Below are 21,405 nucleotides of genomic sequence, written 5' to 3'. Positions count from 1 at the left end.
ATGTTTACATGTCGGAGTGAAAAATTCCATTAAACAAACTGAAAGTTCTACCTTATAGGCAGGTGTCATTAATGCAGATTTGTTCTCCGGTGAAGTTGTATCAAGATGGAAGTCAAAAGAGTTGAGATATCTGCTCTCCTTCGTGCTGGCCACAACGAGTCTGACATACTCAAACAGCTGAACATCAGCCGGATGACCGTCCACAGAGTCGCGGAGAGGCTCAAAAATGGTGAAGATCTTTCAGGTCTTTCAGGTGACTATTTTTGATGTGGGTGAAAATCATTAAAAATGCATCAATCTAACACAATGTTTTACTGCCTTTGGCCCTTTGTTTATATCATAATAGAACAAAATTTGGCATGGGGGATGAATCATTTTGGGCCTCAAAGAGTTGGAGATGAAGAAAATCTCAGTGGGGACCTGCAGAAAGACTGTTTGACACTAGAACTACAGACTTCAACACTGATTACATGACAAAAAATGGCATAAATATAGTTTTAATTTGTCATTAACACCTCAAAAACTGTGTTTTGCCACCTTTTGCCATTTGCCAATTAAAAATTAACTGTACATCTAAAGTTGATATAAATATGTATAATTTGGGGCTTAACATGTATGTAAGATGTATGTTTTACATGCTATCCTCCACCTGTGTGTGTCAATCAACTTCTAAAACGAGTGAAAGTGTCGCCGGGCTGCTATTGGTGGATTTCTGTGACAAGAGGCGGGATCTAAGCTTAGGCGGCCTGTGATTGGACGAGAGGCGTGTGGCTCAAGAAGTTCAGGAGGCGAGTTTGTCAAGTTGGATGTGGAGACTCAGTGAGAAGTGGCAGCTGTATCTGGGACACACTGAAGAAAAGTGACCGAGCACGGTAAGATAAGCTCAGTTTGTCGCTGAAAAGTAGTTTTTAAATGGAAAATAACGTCTTTTATTCTGTTGGTTATTGTTTTACTGCGTCGCTTGCGTCGCTTCACGTTTTCCTGGTTGCTCGGCTAAAGTGGGAAAAGTGTGTTTTTAAGCTAACGTGAGCAGTTTTCGTGTCACATTGAGTCGTTTTTCAACAAGTTTGGTTTTCAAAGTGTGTATCAAAGTGATATTTGTGAGTTTTCCCGGTGTTAACGTGTATTATAATCCATCGCCACATGACATTTCCTCACCACAGGCTCCTCCAGTCCAAGCTAACCCCTGTGCATGATAATAACACTAAGTCCTGTTTCTGATGCTGTGTGAGCTCTCAGACCAACACTGGAATGTCCTGCAGTTTGTTCTCTTGACCTTTTTTGGTCACTTTTTCCCCACTTGCAGAGACACAAGGTGCTCCCATTAATTTACCCCAAGAATAAAGCCACTAATGCACCTTTAAACATTGAAGGATCTAATATGCAAAGCTTGAGAATCACAGGTTAAATTAGATGTTGCTCTTAAACATGAGCAAATAAATCCCAGTAAAGCTGATTTATTTCTCTCTCTTTGCTGAAAGCCGCCGGGTTCATGGTGCATGCAGAGCAATCCTTTTAAAACTGTCCTTAGAACACATCGCTGCCTCTGTTGTGCTCCCCATGGCCATCTTCTTCTTCTCCACTCAATCTCATGGTGGCTATATTTAGCCGGCATCTATTTAAACCCATTCCACTATATGCTCCACAATGCTCCTCGGGCCCCAGGCTAGATTCAGAAGACTCCTCTTGGGAGGCACTCGATTAGGAGACCTAAATTGCCGGAGTTGGGAGAGAATTGAATTTGGGGAGTGAAGTGTGTCATTACCCAGACAATGTGGTATTAACTTGAGTGCGTTTATAGAACAAAGCTGGACTACACATAATCACTTATGCATTACTGCTTGAGAGGAAAAGCTTCACAGAAAGGTAATACCTGACACTTGTAGGTCAGAAAACCTCCACTCGACATATGCACTATGGCAGAGAATGTCTTATATACAGTTTAAATTTGTGTGTTTTCGCCAGAACTTTAAAGCGGACTGTCTCCAGAATAGTGCCGGCCTTAGTTACCCGTCTCTCTGCCAAAACATTCCTCTTCTAGTCAAAAGCCAGGGTGACCAAAAGGCCCACGGCGCTCACAAACTACTAATGAAGAACTGAATGCATGGGTACAATTGGACTTCCTGTGCCGACAGAAGACGTTAATAACCTGTTACAGTAGGTCCTTTATTGGCAGAATGGGTGAGGCTGGATGGCAGAGGCATGCATGCAAATCCTGAGCATGTGTACACAGAGGATGCAAATTTATTAAAGCGACACATTGCTGTAATGGTGAGATGGTGGCGCCTTGTTTGCTCCCCGAGTTAACAGAACATTTTTCCTACTCGCCCAACTTTAACCCATTTTCTGAGTGTTTTTATTTGCTCCTGCACCTCTGTGGAAGCAGAACAACCATAAAGAAGGAGAGAAAGGTCAGAAATTTAATGCCCCAACATTTTGTTCAGTGCACACAGGTTTTACTAATCCCAGAGTGGGCGGAAATGGGTTTACATGCTATAGATCAAGGGTGTCAAGCTCATTTTAGTTTGTGTGCAACGCACTTTTTTGCAGTGCAATACATTATTTTTCTTAACAATTCTCATATATTCTTGGAGATATTTATCATTTGTGACATTTATATTGTGTATTTGTAAATAGAGATTGTTTGCACTGCCTTGAAGATTTTTAAGACTTTTATCTTGGACCTTCTGCTATGCTTGAACTGAAAAGGGGAAGATCTCCAGTCTCATTGTACACTGTATAATAGGTCATTCCATATCATTTCAACCAGTGGTCCCCACCTGACCCTCTCAGATTTTGCTAAGTTTTTACATACATTTAGTACATTATATATGATGGGAAAATCCAAAATTTGAATGCTTTATTGTCATTAGTTTCAAAGTTATGGCCATTTGAAGTAGGTAGGGGGAACCCTATTATTGCAGCCAAAATTAAGACTTGAAATTTTTGACCATTTTCAGACTTCTATAACTTCTGAACAACAAAAGACAGAGATCTGAAATTTTCAGAATCATTTCACAGTGACCTATATTCCTCAGAAATGTGAAAATATTTACTTTATATTTATAACTGCATGTTACAGAGAATGACAAAGTTGCAATTTTATCCATCACAAACTTCTAAACTGCTACATTTGGCCTCCCATTACACAAAAACTAATCATCATATCCATTAGAGATTTTATGTGGTATAATTTGGCTATCTAAGGATTGGATCTGTATAAAATGAAAGTGCGATGGTATGTAATGCATGAAATATGAACAGCTAAAAACCAAAAATATCTGTCCGACCTTTGGATTCAAAGGTCAACATTAAACATAGAAGAGTTTATAGAAGCAAGTTGTGCTTGGTGTCAAAATTTAGGCAAATTCCTGTAATTTCACATGATGTCTTTTATTTTTTGATACCACCTATCCCACGTGCTGATATTGACCTTTGAATCCGAAGGTTAAAATCGCAAGTTTGTCATTCTCTGTTATAAAGTAAAATTAAAGTAAATATTTTCACATTTCTGAGGACTATAGGTCACTGTGATATGATTCTGAAAATTTCAGATCTCTATCTTTTGTTGTTCAGACGTTATAGAAGTCTGAAAATGGTCGAAAATTTCAAGTCTCAATTTTGGCTGCAATAATACGGTACCTGGTCAACTCGTGCGTATTCAAACTCGTGCGTATGCAAGGCTTAGGGTGAGGGTTTGGGACGACAATTCAGCAACTGCCCGTGGTTTAGAAATCCATGTTTCATCACCATAAATAAATAATAAAACACTGATTTTACATTCACTCAATACACACAAGTTTGCATACGCACGAGTTGACCAGTATCCCCCCCCTACCTACTTCAAATGGCCATAACTTTGAAACTAATGACAATAAAGCATTCAAATTTTGGATTTTCCCATCATATATAAAGTACTAAATGTATGTAAAAACTTGGCAAACTCTGAGAGGGTCAGGTGGGAAGTTTTCTTAAAACTGGTTGATTTCATACAGAATGACCCTAATGACAATAAAGCACATTCTATTCTATTCTATTCTACGTAGCCCAGTTTAATCTTATGTGGGCTGGACCAGTAAAATCAGGGCATAATAACCTGTAAACTTGTTTTATAATTGCAATTTCAACAATATTATGCCTCAACAAACTGTCTATTTTTGATATATTTTTGCATTACGCTTATGAAATAAAGTGACTTTGATGCAATCTCGCAATTTTTTTTAGGCTCCAATTTGGTTAGGTTTTCCTGACAATCTCCACGTCACACATAATTAGTTCAACAGAAGTTGGACTTTTGAAAATCTGATGGTTGTTTTTGCAGTTTCTGGATGATAAACGCTGTGATTTTTTGCAAGTTTCTAAAAACATAATGTGCCTTTCAAACCCACCCACAAGTTCTGGAGTTCAGAGAGTTAAAATATGCTGATTTTTGTGGTGGGAAATCGCACAGTTTCCTCTTCCTCTTTTGGTTCCTTCTTTAATTTGCCCTGTGTGTTGTTCTTGTGTTGCAGGAGACAGACAAAGCCTCTAGGGGGCCATGTCTGGTGGCAGCGGCGCTAACAACAGCTGGACCATCCTCTCTTCTGAGGTATCGTCATTATTGTCATCTCTGCACAGAGCACTAGAACATGTGGAGTGTCTGTGCATGACCCCATTGAAAACGCATTATTATTTTTAATAAGAAAACTCCCAGTTGTCCCAGTAGATCTTCTATTGGGTCACCTGAATATGAACATGGTTTCTGTAACGAGGCTTTTCTTATTTTTTCTGGTTTAACTGGCTTGTTTAGTGGGACTTAAGCAGGAGATGGTGTCAAACAGGGTGATATTCAGTCTTTAAAGATGCTCGGATGTGATTATAAAAAGTCTTTATGGTCTCTTTAGCTGAAAGTGTTCCAGCATTAGTGTCCAAATGATCATTTATGTGTCATCTGAAGGGTTGGGCATTCGAGAAGTGGCTCCAAAAATCACATTATAAAAGCAATCAAGAATAAAATCTAATTTAAATTCAACTTACTGGTTCTTAAATACATTTGTCTTGTGCTGGTTTGCTTTAAACAACTAATCTACAACTGTCAGTGTGTTTGCCTGGAAAATCCAGACTGACTTTATTTATGTATTAATATAAATACAAATAAAGGGAGTCTGGCATTGTGATGATAGGAGACGATTTCAAAAAGGAGGGGCTAACGAATGCAGCTTGAACGAGAAAGAACCAATCAGCGTAACACGGATGTGACGCACAAACAAATCGACCTTGAAGTCCATGTAGTCCAAACAACAATGGCATGCAGCCGAGAAAGCGTCGCGGTGAATGATTACTGCCGTTTTTGTCACAAAAATCTGCGAATACATGGAGTACTCTCAAGTACAACATTTATTTTTGAAAAGGTTACGCAACAAAAGACTCCTTCCGAACGATTAGCGGTGTTAGGAATAACTTTGTTAATGTTTGTGTTTGGTTACGGGAGGTGCGCAGGTGTTTTATGGGTAATCCAGGCGCTGAAGATGACGCAGCATTAACTCCCGCCTCCCGTGCTATGATTGGTCGTACCAAACTGTACCGGGAGGGAAACGCGATTCAATTCGCCCAATGCCAAACTGACTCTCCTGTATCTCCTAACATGGAGATAGGAGATTACATGGAGATTCAGTTTGGATTTTCCAAGCTATCAGTGTGTAACTTCACGAGTTAAATGCCTGCGTGTCCTCCCATCTCTGTTTGTAGTGATAAATCTTGAGTCAACAGCTGAGCCAACTCGGCAACAGCTGAGTTTCTCGATGAACAGGTGAACATGGCGACCGGTGTAATTGTCTCAGAACACCGGATTAATTCAGCAGATGCTGCTACAAAACGAGAACAGGATTGGACATCTGCTGCGCCCGGAGTAAACGCAGAAATGCAAACCGAAAGAGAGACCACTGTCATTATGGTTACAATTACTTTATGTAGCTCAGTGTTTCTGAGGCGTTTAAGACGTGAAGAACACCGGAGATCGTCATAGTAACGTGAGATTAACAGCGACTCTTTGTTTGTCTCCTGTGACAGTGAACGCAACACAGATCTTCAGTATCTGTTCTCCGTATTGAAGCTCTTTACACTCAAATAAAGTAACTTTTCTGCCCCTACAGCTACTATTAAGTCCTTGTTTACCTTGATAGAGAGAGATTAGAGGAAATAATCGCATCCTTTATTTAGTAAATGAATTAATACTACACTGTAGATGCCTGGCACTGCAAATATGACTTAAACTATGTAAATATAGTCAGATAAATGGTGTCAAACAAGAGCCCGCCAGATCTGGCCCATAGGACATGAACTGCAAATTGTAAATTTGTAAAACTTTAAATTGAAAATAATTTCTAGACCTTGGAAAGTTGTTTTGATCATAAAGTAAAATACTATATACTTATTGTTGTTTTGTGTCTCGTTTTTGTGAAATGTTGTCCTTTTTTTGTCGGTTTGTTTCTTGTTTTTGTTGGTTTGTGTTTCCTTTTTGTCTCGCATGTTTGTTTTTGTCTCATTTTTGTCATTTTGTGTCTCGTTTTTGAAAAGATGTCTTTTTTGTCGGTTTGTTTTTGTTGGTTTGTGTTTCCTTTTTGTCTCGCATCTTTTTTTTTGTCTCATTTTGTGTCTTGTTTTTGAAAAATTTTGTCTTGGTGGTTGTTTTATTTTTGTCTTAATTTTATTTGTTTGTCTCGTGTTTTTGTCGTTATGTTTCTTGTTTTGTCGGTTTGCGTTTCCCTTTTGTCTCGCTTGTTTTGTCATTTCGTGTTTTGCTTCATTCATTGTTTTTTTTGGTCTCATTTTTGTCGTTTTGTGTCTTTTTTTTGTCTCGCTTGTGTCGTTTATCCAGTTTTTTGTTGTTGTTGCATTGTGTCTCGTTTTTGTAACATTTTGTCTTGTTTTTTTCTGGCTTTGGTCATTTTTGTCATAAAATAAAATACTGTATTATTCAGTTCCGCAAACCAAAGACTAAATGTTGTTTCTTTGTAGACACTCTGTGATCTGTAAGTTGTGACGTGTAAATGATAAACTGAAGCATAATTTTGTAAAAAAAAAAAAAAAAAAAAAAAAAAGATCGCTCCTTAAATGTGAACATTTTCAGAATTGTACTTTTTTGCACTAAAACAAATGAGGACGATGTGGTGTTGTCATTATTTATGTTTTGGTTCTTATGCTCTGATCCTCCTGGTCCGACCTACAGTACTTAAAATGTAATTAGGCTGTATGTTCCCCCTGAAATAAGCTCATTTTGACACCCCTAACGAATTCAAAGGAAAGCCACATAATGCAGAAAATCGTCTTCTTGTTGCTCATGCATTATTATAAAGGCAGGATTTTACTGTTTGTATTAACTCAAACCACCTGCAACTCAAGGAACCAGGAATAAGTGATAACCAGGACTGTCTGCTGTTTCTGTGTTTGATTTAGGAACCTGTTGCTGAAACCCTGAGGCCTTTGGCAGAGGGGACGGAGCAGAATGAAGAAAACCAGACGTCTACATCAGGTGTCCTCACAGTTTATTTTATGCTGCTTGAGCTAAGCACTGGATAGCAACCTTTCCTGCAGGATGTTCTGCTGTAGAATCAGACTTTATACTACTTGAATTGAGTGCACCATAGATAGATAGATACTATTAATCCTGAGAGAAATTTAAATGTTTAGTAGCTTATATGCAACAACAGAAGAGAAAACAGGCAGGTTAGTAACCAGATTAACATTAAAGGTTAGTATATACTCTAAAAACACTTAATCTCCAATTCTATAAAGAAAATACTTCAAATTTAAAATCTATAGAAATACTAAATATTAAAAGTCAACATCCAGTATTCACACATTTCAAGGCACAACGATTTAAAGTGATTTCAGCAGGTAGTAAGAAAACAGTGGTAGTAAAAGAAAAGCATTTCTCTGAAAACTGCCGTAATTTCCGGACTATTGAGCGCACTGGAATATAAGCCGCACCCACTAAATTTAAAAAAAAAGTTTTGCACATATATAAGCTGCACCTGACTATAAGCCGTGGGTGTCCACGTTGTAACATGAGATATTTGCACAGAAAGATTTTCTTTTTAACTTGTAATTAAATACATACTTTTTTTCCCAAACAGTTCCTGTAACACGGCAGTGAAACACATTGAGAGGTTCACGCTGCCGACTCCAACGTCTCACCGTTGATTCATTGATGCCAAGCTAACGGGCAGCAGCTCTATTTCATTCTTCGACAGGCAGATCAATTAATTGCCTTTAACCTAAAAGCTGTGTTACCGACCCGATTCTGCCGGCCCCCGAACCATGGTTGGGCAGCCTCGGGTAGCACTAGCACGCTTAGCTAAAACTTATCTTTAACTCATTGGCTGCCAGCCGTTTTCAGAGCAAAGAGCCCCCTACTGCCAGAGTTTTTAAGAATCTTGACAGATTTTTCAAGATCTACAGAATATCAAGTTTTACGACTACATAAACATTGAAACTATCCAAAGAAAGTGTAGATTCTCTTCTTTCTTCAGGAAAAAAAAGTTTGTTTCTAGCATTTTCGGTTCTGAAGTTATCGGCAGCAGAACATAGGGTAGTTTCAGCAAAAACACCTGTTTTTGACCAAAAGACAGAGATAACGAGCTTTTTGTACAGAGAGGCACATCAATCACTTTGATGCCAATATTTTTTGGTTTAGTGACATCCCACACAACTGAACAGTTGTTTACTTATATGAAACAACAAAAACAACTCGGAAAAAGCATTTTGAGGTCAACTTTTTAACCTTTTGTTAGCTAAATCATTTATTTACAAACAACACAAGTCAACATTTTGGTTCAGAACAATATATCTTACAAAATATAAACAATCTATTTTTAGGTGTGTGTGTGTGTGTGTGTGTGTGTGTGTGTGTGTGTGTGTGTCTCTGTGTGTGTGTGTGCTCGCTCTAAACTCATCTGACTCGGCTTCGTCAGATGAGCTGAAGAGAGCGATGGTGGCGAAACCGAAACCTAGCGCGGCTTTGATCGCCAGCGGCTTTTGGCAACGGCACTTTTTGCTGTCGCCCCACCATGGTCACCGTCTTTGCCATTCTTTTGGCCCACCGCAACACTCTCACGTTCCAAAACTCCAGGATTTTCACCGACAAGCTCCGCCAGACTGTCCTGCAGCCCCCCCAGTCAAAAAACATGATTGACGTCTATAGACGTCATTGGCAGCGAATGAGTTAAGTTTTTTATTGTATTGTATGTCATCGTGGTGCATTTTGCTCTGCCTCCGTTTCCACACTCGTGTCTGCAACACACATACAGCTGCAGCGCTCCTCCTCACGTCACACTTACACACACACACACACACACACACTCTCACTCTCTCACACACAGTGTCACCTGCCGACGTTAAAGGAGAGCAGGCTTGGCCTACAACAGCTGCACCATACGCATTTCTTTGTGTGTTTTCCATGATGAGGTTGTGTGCATGAAGCGCAGAATGACTGATCTGAAGAATTTAGTGGGTTTGATTTAATTTGAACAGTGTCAATGGTCCACTGGGACCTGTTTGGTAATTTTATTGGTCCGATGTGACGAGGCTAAACTTAGTGATGGCATGAAGCTCGCAGGTAAAAATCTATACATTAGCCGCATCGTTGTATGAGCCGCAAGGTCCAAAGCGTGAGAAAAAAGTAGCAGCTTATAGTCCGGAAATTACGGTAACAAACCATTGTGGGTTCAATTTTCTGAAGTCAAAGCAGAACCAAAGAAGGTGAAGAAGTGTAATCTCAGTATGCTGAAGTGTTACTCTTGATTTTTATGCTAAAAATGCAAAAAGAAAAAACAGCTTTAATGGAACAAGAAACCCTACTTCTAACACACAAATCTGCCCAAATTTTTTGGTTTAATTTTGTACTTTTGCCTCTTTTCCTACATAAAAATAAGCGTAGAAGTGCAAACAAACAGAGCACATCACCGCTGCTCATCATTCTGCACACCGTGTCGCTGTCAGAATTTCTTTGTTTCATGGAGTCACAATTAAGAAATGTCGACGTGCTGCACTAAACTGCGTCCCTCTTGTGTCTGCTGATCCAGGTTCTGGGGAGAACAACCAGCCTGCGAACGCTGCAGAAGGACCGGCCCTGCTGGACGACACAGTAAGAAGTCCTGTCCTGTTGTGTAATAACTCCATTTGTCACTCACCTTAATGTGAATATGTAGCCGTGACTGGCCGGTGAAAGCATTCTGCAGTTTTTTATTTGGTAGCTGTTCCATGTTGCTCACTTTTGAACTGCCAGATGATGCTTATAAAACTATTTTTACCACATTCAAGAGGAGCACTTGATTCTGACTCCCAGCTCTGATGTTTCTAACTCGGTGCTCGTGTTTGGAAAGTGATTCATTTGAGTTGCACTTAGCTACAAATAATGCCAGCCCAACGCTTGACCTGAACCCTCTGAAGCAATTTCTGGTTCTGTCAAATTATTATTCACTGTGGAGTCTTTTTTCACTGCACTATTAAAAAAAAAAAAAAAAAGTCCTGCATCTCAATGGAAACGGAACAACCATGAAGAAGCAGAGAGAAATGTCAAAATCATTAAAAAGGAAAAGCAAAAGTTGAATTTCTTTTATTTATTGTTGTAATGTTGCGCATGAAACTTGAAATAAACATGTCCAACGTTTGCATTTTCCATTACTGGAAAATCAAGCTTCGACTCCACACACTAGATATTTTTACAGCCTCTATAAACTTTTCCTCTCTACTCTGCTCATCAGCTGTAGAAAGATGTTTCACCGTGCTGAATGGATCTGCCATTAAATGAAAAAAAAGATGAAAATTTAAGACTGACTTAAAAAAATCTACACTACTCACTCTTACACTTAAGTGGGGGGGCACATTGAAAAGTAGAATCTACTGTACATGCTCTTGACAACGATGTATAATTTGTGAATAAATTCTAATTCTAAGCTGAATAAACATGGTATTAAAGTTGTATTCTGCCAGTGTAAACTATTTTTTGGGTCACCCTGTATCTACAGACTACTTCCTCCTCTGTTTATGGTTTTTGAGCTACACTGCATTTATTTTATTGATGCAGAATGTGTTGTTTTCCCATCAGTTTCTCATTTTAACCAGTCAGTCATGATGTCTCAGTTTTGCTGCATTTTTTTTTATTTCTTACAGAATCTGGTGCAACCTATGGATGAACAATGTGCATAAATAATTATTCTGTGATTATTATGGAAGATGCATAATACAAGTCTAGTGAAATGGTTGCTTTTAATTTTCTTTTCCACTAACGCAAAAACAAATTAATCAAAATAATGAGATTTTTTTGCTGCTTTCTGTATCAAACAGGCACATTAGATTATATCTTGAGAATATGATTTATAGCTAGGGCATTTGAAGCACTGCAGTGCTTCATTTTAAATAGAATGTTGTGACAATTTTAGCTTTGCCAGAAAGCTGAAGCTTCTGTGAGCTGTGGATGTTGCACATATCTATATTACAATTTTGAGAATGACTTGTATACGAATATGTTTAAAGTGTTCAGTTTATTTGAAAGGATTTTTTAAATGAGATTTGTTGAATAAAAATTATTTTAATGGAATGTCATGATTTTATGTTTAGATTTGGCTAATTTTCCACATAGAAATGCTTGTTACAGATAGTTCAAGGGACAATTCTTCCTGTTTTTAACTAATAAATGGTGGTATTGTGTTTTTATTTTTTGTTGAAGAATCCATTGGTGGATTTTGGGATTCAGAATGTTCAAGAACCTATAAAACGTTTTTTAGTAATAGACTTATTCACGGCAGATGCTCAACGTCACAAACATGTCTTATCTTCTAGTAATTGTTCTACGCTTCTGCTTGAGTGTTAAACATATTGTGGGGACGTGCCGGAAGCTTGCATCGTTTGTGTTTCATCCACAAATGCTAGAATATACACTACCGTTCACCCGGACAATTTCATGTTTTCTATGAAATCTCCCGCTTTTATCCATGTGCTAACACAACTGCACAAGGGTTTTCTAATCACCAATGAGCCTTTCAACAGCATTAGCTAACACAATGTAGCATTAGAACACAGGAGTGATGGTTGCTGGAAATGTTCCTCTGTACCCCTATGGCGATATTCCATTAAAAATCAGCTGTTTCCAACTACAATAGTCATTTACCACATTAACAATGTCTAGACTGGATTTAGCATTCATTTAATGTTATCTTCATTGAAAAAAAAATGCTTTTCTTTCAAAAAATTAATGGCATTTCTAAGTGAGCAGTAGTGCATTTGCTGCCCGAAGCCTCTTTTTTTTTATGACCTGATTCTTCTGTCCAGGTGTCAGAAGAAAAACCAGCAGAGCTAAGCGAGGCCTCCGAGCCCACAGCTGTCACCGAAGCCCCCATTTCTTCCGCTCTGGAGGCCTCTGGCAGCTCCGTCCATGAAGTCGGCCAGACGGAGGGCTCATCTGAGGGCCCGGCGGAGCTCAGCCCCGACCCCGATTCCTCCTCCGAATCCTACACCTGCGTCACCTCCTCCCCTGACGAGCCTCCAGCCTCGCTGCTGAGCACCGAGACCGTCGGGAGTGCGGCGTTCGCGCCGGACGAAGAGAAGCTCAATCGGGACGAGACGCTGCATCGTCACCTGAACGGGGAGGAGCTTCACCTGGAAGGGGAGGAGTCGGAGCGCCAGAGGTCGGCCGACTTGGGGAAACAGGCAGGTATGAACGTGTGGAGTTAATCGGGTTGTTTTTCCTATAAATCCTTTAATAACTGCCACTGTTTTCATGGCTACGATCATCATCATCACCAGCACGCCTGTATCCTTTCTTTTCTGCCACATGTGCCATTTGTGTTTGAAGTGTACTTGGTGGACCAGCTGGTTCTGGACTTGTTCAGTATCTGGGCCAGGAGGTTGTCTGGAGAGGCTGTGGTTGGTATGAGGCAGGGAGCATGATGTGACGGGAAAACTTTGAGTTGCATGACGCCCTGCAGAAATAAATTGGCTTCAGAGGGACCTCTAAAGTTCTTTTCTTTTTCTTTTTTTTTTGCAGTGTATGTGCTTTTTGGTCTGCAGCTCTCTGTGTCGCTACAGCATCAAAAGATTAGTTTCCTTTTGCTCTGTTCTGCATTTCTTTGTCACTAGAGTTCAGCATCAGCGGGTTTTTTGTTTTACAGTGCTCGTTTCCATATTCCCATTGCTTCTCAGTAATAAATTGAGACGTGAACAGCTGGGAAACTTTAAACTGTGTTCTTTCAGGGGACCAGAAGTTTAAAAAGTGAAGAATTTATTCGAGATTTTTGCCAGATTAAAGGAAAATGGCAATGCAGCAAATTGCCCGGCGTACTATGCACAGCAGAGCGAACAAGAATCAAGTCTTGCCTCCCTTGAGAAGCTTGCTTTAGATAGCTGTAGTGCTATCTAACACAAGAATGGAAGTTTGTGCCCAATAAGATGCAACAACTTTGTTTTTCGAGTAATAAAACAAGTGTCTAATGAGTCGGTGCTCTGCTGTATTTACAGTTTATGTCCTGGGGTGCCCATAAATATAATGAATTTACCTGTAAATTTAATATTTGCCATTTTATAAATACTTAATAGCCGCTTTCATGCCGTTTCCAGACTCCCCTGAGGATTCGGAGGCGGGTGAGAAGACGGGGGAGGAGGGGGAGCCGGAGGTGAGGAGGAGAAGGTCTCTCCTGGCAGCGCTGGAGAGGGTCGGAAGGAGAGAGGAGGAGGAGGAAGATGAAGACTTCCAGGTGCCACAGCGGGAGGAAGACAGCGGCTTCTCTGTGAACAAGTGCATCCTGGGAGCCGTGATCCTGTTGGGCCTCGGCACCATCTTCTTCTCAGGTAGAGAAGCTGAACGTCAGTGCTGATGTTAATTTAGACCATAGACTGTATATATAGTGGACGTAGCATCTGGCTCCAGAATTGAAGCCAACCCGGAAGTGTCAAAAACTTGCAATATCACGCCGTCCGCTAGGGTTGGCTCCAAAAAGCTTTTGCTCCATAGACCCCAATTCATTTTTGGAAAAAATAAAACTTGATAGATTGATTTTCTACAGCTCAGGATTTCTTTCTCGTTAGTTTTCATGGTCAAAATGAGAGATCAGGTGGCCGATCTTAAAATAAATCAATACTGAGTTTTAAATAAATTGTTAAAGTTGGCGGAGCCAGGGGGCGTGGCTATACTTGATTGACAGTCCCATTGACTGGTCCTGCCCCTAGTTGCTCTCCGGTCCAGTCTGTTTGATGACGCTTTTTACGTCACTGGCTCCAAAAAATCCAAAATGGCGACCAGGAAGTAGCAAAACCTGGGCTTCATTTTCTCGGCGTTGAAACCAACGGGTGACGTCACGTTTAGTTCACGCCTGGTTTAGACGGATTTTAACCCTCTGAAGCCCAAAACCTGCCTGTGAGTTTAAAATGCATTTTAGATGTGAAAAAAGTGGCAAAATGACACCATTTGTCAGAGCTAGAAACTGTAAAATACCAGAAGTAATCGTTGGATTTTTAACTTTCCAACATTTCAGACGTGCAATTTCATTAATGAAATTAATCAAATCTAGGCTTAAAATCTTGATATTTTATTAAAATTACTTTATTTTCTACGCCTTGTTTAAAAATTTGCCATAAATAAAACATTTTGCAAAATATTCTCCACTCGTCATCACAACTAGAAAGCCATGCTTGATTCAACAATCAAAGAATTGCACCATTTACCAAAGAAGAAGCCATAAAAACAGAAAAGATCTACGGATTTTTAACTTTCCGATTGTCTTTTAGCTTAAACGTGTGCTGTGCAGTTTAGTTGGGAAAACTAACCAAATCTGACGTTAAAATTGTGAGATTTAATCGAAAATATATATTTTTTTACCACTTCTTCAAATATTAAACTCTGCATTATTCTTTTTCTATCAAAAGTGTAAATTGAGATTCGAAAATTTCGTGCATTTTCGGCCGAACTGCAGACTGTGTTTGCTCAGAGCAACGAGGAGACGAGTATAGACGCAAATGATAGAGACTGAGGAAAACCAGAGCTAGTGGATGAATAAAATAAATGCAGCACGGCTCAGAAACGGTGAACAGAGGAGAGAATTGTTGGAAGATATGTTCAGCTCGGTGAAACATCTTAAGCGATGTTCAGTGCGTAGAGGTTGTAAAAATGTAAATAGTGAAATGTCTAACGCATATGGAGCCCTCATTTTATCCAGTATGGGTGTGCACTGGGGAAAATGCAAGTAAATGCTGAAGAAATTCAACTTTTGATTAGTCTTTTATTTATGATCTTGTGATTTTGTTATCCTGCACAAAATACATTTTTAGGTTCTTTCTACTCCTATTCGTGGTTGTGCTGTTTCCATAGAGATGCAGGACTTTATATCGCAGTGAAAAATGAACCCACAGTGAGGGGAAAATGTGACCGGAGCATAAAAACATCGTTAAACGTGTAAAATGAGGTCAGATAGTGTGTGGACGAGATGAAGGCGCTCTGAGACTGAGGTGTGTTATGACCTGCAGGTGTTTTCATGGACCTGGATGAGGGTAGGTTGTTTCTGTGTGTTGTTGTGTGTGTGTGTGTGTGTGTGTGTGTGTGTGTGTGTCATTTGGCCACAGCATGCGTTTCTGTGTGTGATTTTTGCATGCAGAGAAAACACTTTGCACCTGATGCTGTTTTTAAAAAGCTCTCCACGCTTTTAAAGGTGTGCGAGTGGGTGGGAGAAGGAGGGATGAAGTGAGTGTTGCAGAGAGGATTATTTGCTGTTTTTAAAAGAAAACCTTGTACTGAATCAAATCTGTGTAGAATCTGAAGGAGCTTAATAATGACATGCTGTAAATGTGCACTTTTTCTGTGCCAGTCACTGGATTTTTCAGATTTTTACCGGTTTAAAGAGCATGCTCAGGGTAAAACTTTGTGAAAACGGGATAAAGTAAAAGGTTTTCAATCAGCAATTAATATATTAAACCTCATATTTCATGTTTTTATTCAGTTACATACAGTTAATCCCCCGCAAGGCCAAACCAAATTTTTTACTCCGCCAAGAAATGCGGCGGAGTTGCGTGACGATCGGCGTACGTTTGTCCGTCTGTTATTCCGTCTGTGTGCAACATTACTCAAAAACGGACGAATGGATTTGAATGAAATTTTCAAGGAATGTCGGAAATGACACAAGGACCAAGCGATTAGATTTTGGCAGTGATGCAGCTTTGTTTGTGGGTACATCCACATTAAACAACAAGTCCTCAAATTCATACGACCACAGCGGTTGTATGTAACGTGCACCGGAATACGACCCATGAGAGCGTATTTACGTTAGCGCCCCTACGGGGAAAAGAAACGCATTACAGGATTTAATTCGAGAAACGGCTTTTCCCTCTCGAAACGGCTTTTTCCTCACTTTCCCAACACGAGTTTAGGGTTATGGTTAGGGATAGGGTGAGGGATAGGGATAGTGTTAGATAAAAGTTTGTTCATGGTGACGTTTCACCTGCGACACCGGAGTGTCGATATTTACTCAACCGCTAGAGGTCGCATGGTCAAAACGTAACACTCGGTCATAATACAGGCATGTACAGACAACCTATGTGGTCGTTTTTGGTTTGAGGACAGGCTGACATTAAATGACCACATTCTATGTTGCTGTGATTTCTGATCATCAAGAACTCATAAACAAATGCTGCATTGCTAAAAGGAAAAAAAAACAATGCTGCATTTTTGACAATGCCATATGGGGGATTGAAAAGCCTTGGCGGAGTGCTTTTCTTATTTATAGTGAGTTTTTAGAAGTTTATTCTGGCTGGAAATGGCATCAACAAATAAGAAAAGACAGGAAACACCGTGTTAATGATGAATTTTGACTAGCTCTGTGTATTTTTTGCGTGGCTCCTAAAAAATGTCATGCCCAGAGTTATTAATCCTTTCTGAAATTGCTGACACTTTGAAGAAAATGCAGCTTCTGTATAATTACAGATGTTCCTGCTTTTTTGTACCATGTTCTAATACACTATAAACTGCAGTTCTGTAGTGAGTTACTGGTTAATTGCAAGCAGCTAAAGGAAACGGCATCGTGAGAAAAGAGGAAGCATTGAGATTGTGGAGGAAAGCATTAGGCAGTCTGCAGAAAAAAAACTGCTCCTTGTGACAGCATTGAAGCTCAGACGCAATAGTTTATTCTCTTTTTGTCACTAGTTTGTCATTTACAGCCAGAAGAAGCCAATTAATCAAATAAAAATTTGCTATAAATATAAATTTTGCATGGAGCTCAACTGTAGCACGAATGCCTTTTACCTGCACAGCTGCATTTTATTGTAAAAACCTGCAATGTGCAATGCCGTATATAGATTTTGCATGCTCTTAAACAGTGTGCACTTCATCTGCATCGACATTAATCTTTGCATAACGATTTGCAGAAAGCGACTACGGCCCGGCGGATGTGAAAGGTGCAGAAGTACCAGGAAAACAGGTCAGTGCGGCGTCTGTTCTCCCTCCGTTCTGTCCAGCTTTTATTCATTATAAATGCCATTTTTGTGTACTCATTTTACATGAATCTTTAGTGTGTTATGCTTAGCAGGAGACCACCCACAACACTGGCAGCGTTAGCCGCTATTGTCTACCAACTGTGCTCCTCTGTTCTTCATCAGCTCACAAACAGCTCTTTTCCTTCTCAGCCACTCTGCGTGGAAGGAAAAAAGAAAAGCAATTACGAGAAGTCGCCCCAAATCCTGGCATTGTGTTGAACCGTGTGTGCAATTTGTTGACAGGAGTGGCTTAATCCAGAGGCCCCTCCGCCCCCAGTGGACGCCGACAGTTCGCAGCTTCTAAATAAGTTAGCAGAAGGGAGCCAGCAGATTTCGGTGTTACAGGCCCAGCTTCAGGTGCGACTCCATTCTGTCTCTCTGCTGTAAGATGCTCAAATGTGTGTCGGACGAGTGTGCCGTATTCTCACCGGAGCCTCCCTTTTTTTTCCCCTGTTCTTCCTCTTTAAAACAGGCACAGAAAGAGGAGCTAAAAGTAGCCAAGGGACAGGCAGCAGAGGGAGCGAAGGAGCGTCGGCACTGGGAGGAGGTGGAGAAGGAAAACAGTAGGTTGAAGACACAGATGGCCTCTCTCCCTGTCCTTCAGAAAGAGAACGAGAGGATGAAGAAAGATCTGGAGTCTGTGCCGGCCCTACAGAAAGAGCTAGAAACTCTGAGATCCACTGTGACTGAATTAAAACTCTCCTCAGGTACAAAGGGACGAGGCAGAAGGATGATAGATATTACAGCTAGGGAGAGTTCAGCATGTTTTTCCTTCTTTTCTGAGACTCTCACTTCTTTGCAGTTGTGTTTTTGTGAATTTTATTGACTTTATTTTGTGTTTCCTGCAGCAGCTGAGCAGGCAGCTCATGTGAAGCCCACTACATCACCCCCTACTGGTCAGTTAGAAGACAGCAGGCAAGCTAAGAAGCCATGGGACGACCAGAAAGAGAAGAAGAAGAAAGTCAAATACGACATGGGCGAGAAGAAAGAGTGGAAAGAGAAATCTGCATGGAAGGGAGAAGATAAAAAGGAGCGGAAAGACGGCGGTAAAAAGGAAAAACGCGAGCAGGGAACGTTTGAGAAGGAAGGAAAGCATAAGAGGCAAAACGATGAAGCAAAACAGTGGAAGAAAGAGAAGATGAGCAGAGGGGACGAAGGAAAGCCTTGGAAGAATCGGGAAGGAAAGAAAGAGTGGATAGGAAAGGGCGAGAAGAAAGAATGGAAGGAGGAGAAAGAGAGGAAGAAGGTGAAGCATGAGAAAGTGAATGAAGGTAAACAGTGGAAGGGAGGAAAGGATCACGGAGAGAGGCATAAGGGAAAGGACGAATGGAAGGGAGAGAAGGAATGGAAGAAAGTGAAAGACGGCTATAAGGAAAGTGGCAAAGAGAAGTGGGAGAAGAAAGACTGGAAGGAGAAAGGAGAGAAGAAAGAATGGAAGAAGGAAAGTGAGTGGAAAGATAAAGGAAAGGGCGAGAGGAAGCACTTTGAGGGCGGCAAAAATCACGGCAAAGAAAGATCAGGGAAGGACGAGAGGAAGCAGTGGAACGAGCAGGAGTGGAGTAGAAATGGAAAACATGATAAGGAATGGAAGAGGAAGGACGAGAAAGAGGAAGAGTGGAAAAGAGGAAAGCAGAAGGAGAAGAAGCACAACGGAGACGGGAAGAAAGAAAAGTGGGAGAAGAGCGATAAATTTACAGGTCATCACGTCCACGGGGAAGATCACCTTTATGCCGATGGAAAGCAGCCTCACTCTCACCGTAAACCCTCCCTGGACCAGCCGGAGTACTGGCAGCAGCGGAAAGACCGCCTGCAGCGCAACCCCAAACCTCCGCAGCACTGCAGCTCCCTGGAAACCTGCGCTCAGGCCGAACGCCTGCGTCCCGTCGCTTTACCGGACTTCGAGGCCGTCCTCCAGACGTATCTCGCCAAGGCAGAGGAGGCCGGGGTGGACGAATCCAAGAGAGAGGAGCTGAGGAAGCTGGCGGCCGAGTTCTTCAAAGACGGCGTCTTTGTTCACGACCAGATGAGCTTTCAGGAGTTCGCCGAGGACGTCGGGGACATTTTGGAAGACATGGTGGAAGGCGACGAGGAGGACAGCGCCATAGAGGAGGAGATGGAAGCGTTCGAAAGAGAAGTCATGGAGACGTTTTCGATTCCAGGAGAGAAAGAGGAGCGAATCAAATCAGAGTGGAGGAAGGAGGGCGAACGAGGACGTGGCTGATGAAAGGATGGATCTGTCAAAGGAGTCGGGATGGATGAAGGTTTACTCAAAGGGAACACTTCTTATTGGACCACAAATGCTTACAAGTACACATTTATCAGCCTGCCATCCTTCCTGAAGGACGGCTTCTCTTCAGTCTGTGGTCCGAGCGATTTCAATTGTGATTTTGTGTCGTTGTTTTGGGAAGTTTTGTGTTTCACCTGCACACATGCACACGCCTTTAGTATAAAGGGATATAGAAAGGGCTTGGATCTACATCAGAATGTTTTCAGAAAGAATTTCTAAAAGCATAGCTTCTGATGTTGAGTCTAGAGAATATTCTCTAAAATGCCCCACATACAGCAGACAACAGAAGTGAGTACACCCCTGTTCACTATTAATTACATGTGACAATTTAAAATGTATTAACTCTTAATAGGTGCATTATTTTTTAAGTTGAACAGAGTATTTCCTCTTATGAACAATCAAACAACAACTTACTAAAGACTGTATTGAAAATTCAAGCCCCGAAGTAGAATCTCTTGTGATTTCCAGTCAGCGTTGTTATAAATGAGCCGTAAGCAGCAGAACCTTCTCAGTTTTGGACCTATGGACGGTATCTGTGTCTGCGTCATGGCTCCACGCGGAAAAGAACTGCCAAACATCTATTTGTGAGACTTCACAAAGATAGAAAAGGATGCAGAAAGATGAGTGATGAACTAAGAATCGGTGTCAGATGACTCCCAGTCTGCAGAAGCTGGAAGAAGAGGAATATTCCAGCAGGAGAACCATCCACAGATCTGAATAACTCCACTGTGGGGCCTGTATTTTTAAAGTTTTTAAATTTACATAGGAGCTAATACTGACTGTTCAACTTAAACACTGCAGTTGCTGTTAGTTTCTATAATTTAAGTGAGTTTGAACAGGGTTTTACTCACTTCTGTAGCTTGTTGTAGCTTTTGATACGTGACTGAGCACATGCCGCTAACGTCAACACCACTGGTTACAGTATTTACTTTATAGTCTTATTCAAACACTACTTTGCTCTGCACTGTTTACCTATTTGCTGATCGGGCTTACAGTCCGCCATCTTCATGTTTAATTACTTAAGCCTGATTCTTAATGTGGGATTATCTTTAACAGTTGGTTAACAAACCAGTTTTTTTTTAAATAAAGGATGGCTTTAAAACGGACTGCTGGAACGATTTAGCGAATATTTGATGTGAAATTAGAGAAATCGGCGTAGATCTTACCTTGACGGTTGTACATATCGCATTTAAGAACTTTGGCTGTAATTTCAAGATATATAATTAACTTATTTTCTAGAAGCTGGCGTAGGGTAGAGGAAGGAATCGGTCGGCACAGAAGGCACTGACATGTTGAGCATGTATATTTTACTTCAGGTACGGAACTCGCGTTGTGCACTAATTGTTTTGCGATGAGTGTAGCATTTGTTTGCGTGGATTAGTTTGGCGCTTCGTTCTCACACGCTGATGAATTTGTGAGACGTAGCTGACTGAAGCTCCTGCTGCACCGTAGAGATTGTTTATCGGAGGATTTCGTGTGGCAGTTTTAGCAAACTTTGGATGTTTGGAAGTTTGTGTCGGCTGCTGTTGCTGTCATAAGAGCAGAATAATAAATGGAAGCACCTCCCTGTGATGAAATGAGTCCATTTTGTCTTCTTTTACCTTCTTCAAACCTGCAAATGTGTG

At 40.8% G+C, this 21,405-nt stretch overlaps 1 protein-coding gene across 5 annotated transcripts; it reads left to right on the top strand.

Annotated features, from left to right (window-relative positions):
- Positions 1 to 748: 748 nt before the first annotated feature.
- pbxip1b (pre-B-cell leukemia homeobox interacting protein 1b) lies at positions 749 to 21,357 on the top strand. 5 transcript variants are annotated; one of them, XM_022204810.2, is made up of 11 exons: positions 749 to 872; positions 4,512 to 4,588; positions 7,435 to 7,510; positions 10,062 to 10,123; positions 12,310 to 12,691; positions 13,594 to 13,824; positions 15,496 to 15,519; positions 17,386 to 17,438; positions 17,737 to 17,850; positions 17,966 to 18,200; positions 18,342 to 21,357. In XM_022204810.2, the coding sequence occupies exons 2-11, from the start codon at positions 4,538 to 4,540 to the stop codon at positions 19,712 to 19,714; spliced, it is 2,601 nt and encodes an 866-aa protein (XP_022060502.2). In that variant the 5' UTR covers positions 749 to 872; positions 4,512 to 4,537; the 3' UTR covers positions 19,715 to 21,357. The 5 variants fall into 5 exon arrangements, with proteins under 5 accessions (XP_022060502.2, XP_022060506.2, XP_022060505.2 ...); XM_022204814.2 differs by having other exon boundaries at positions 795 to 872; positions 17,966 to 18,056; positions 18,345 to 21,357; XM_022204813.2 differs by having other exon boundaries at positions 795 to 872; positions 17,966 to 18,056.
- The last annotated feature ends 48 nt before the right edge of the window (positions 21,358 to 21,405 follow it).

This window comes from Acanthochromis polyacanthus, chromosome 12 (assembly GCF_021347895.1).
Source record: "Acanthochromis polyacanthus isolate Apoly-LR-REF ecotype Palm Island chromosome 12, KAUST_Apoly_ChrSc, whole genome shotgun sequence".
NCBI classification, from domain to species: domain Eukaryota; kingdom Metazoa; phylum Chordata; class Actinopteri; family Pomacentridae; genus Acanthochromis; species Acanthochromis polyacanthus.
This window is presented reverse-complemented; position numbering and strand designations above follow the sequence as displayed.

Coding starts and splice junctions, on each gene's coding strand:
- pbxip1b (XM_022204810.2), top strand. CDS start 4,538: ATGTCTGGTGGCAGCGGCGCTAACAACAGCTGGACCATCCTCTCTTCT. Junction 4,589..7,434: donor GGACCATCCTCTCTTCTGAG/GTATCGTCATTA, acceptor TGTTTGATTTAG/GAACCTGTTGCTGAAACCCT. Junction 10,124..12,309: donor CGGCCCTGCTGGACGACACA/GTAAGAAGTCCT, acceptor TCTTCTGTCCAG/GTGTCAGAAGAAAAACCAGC.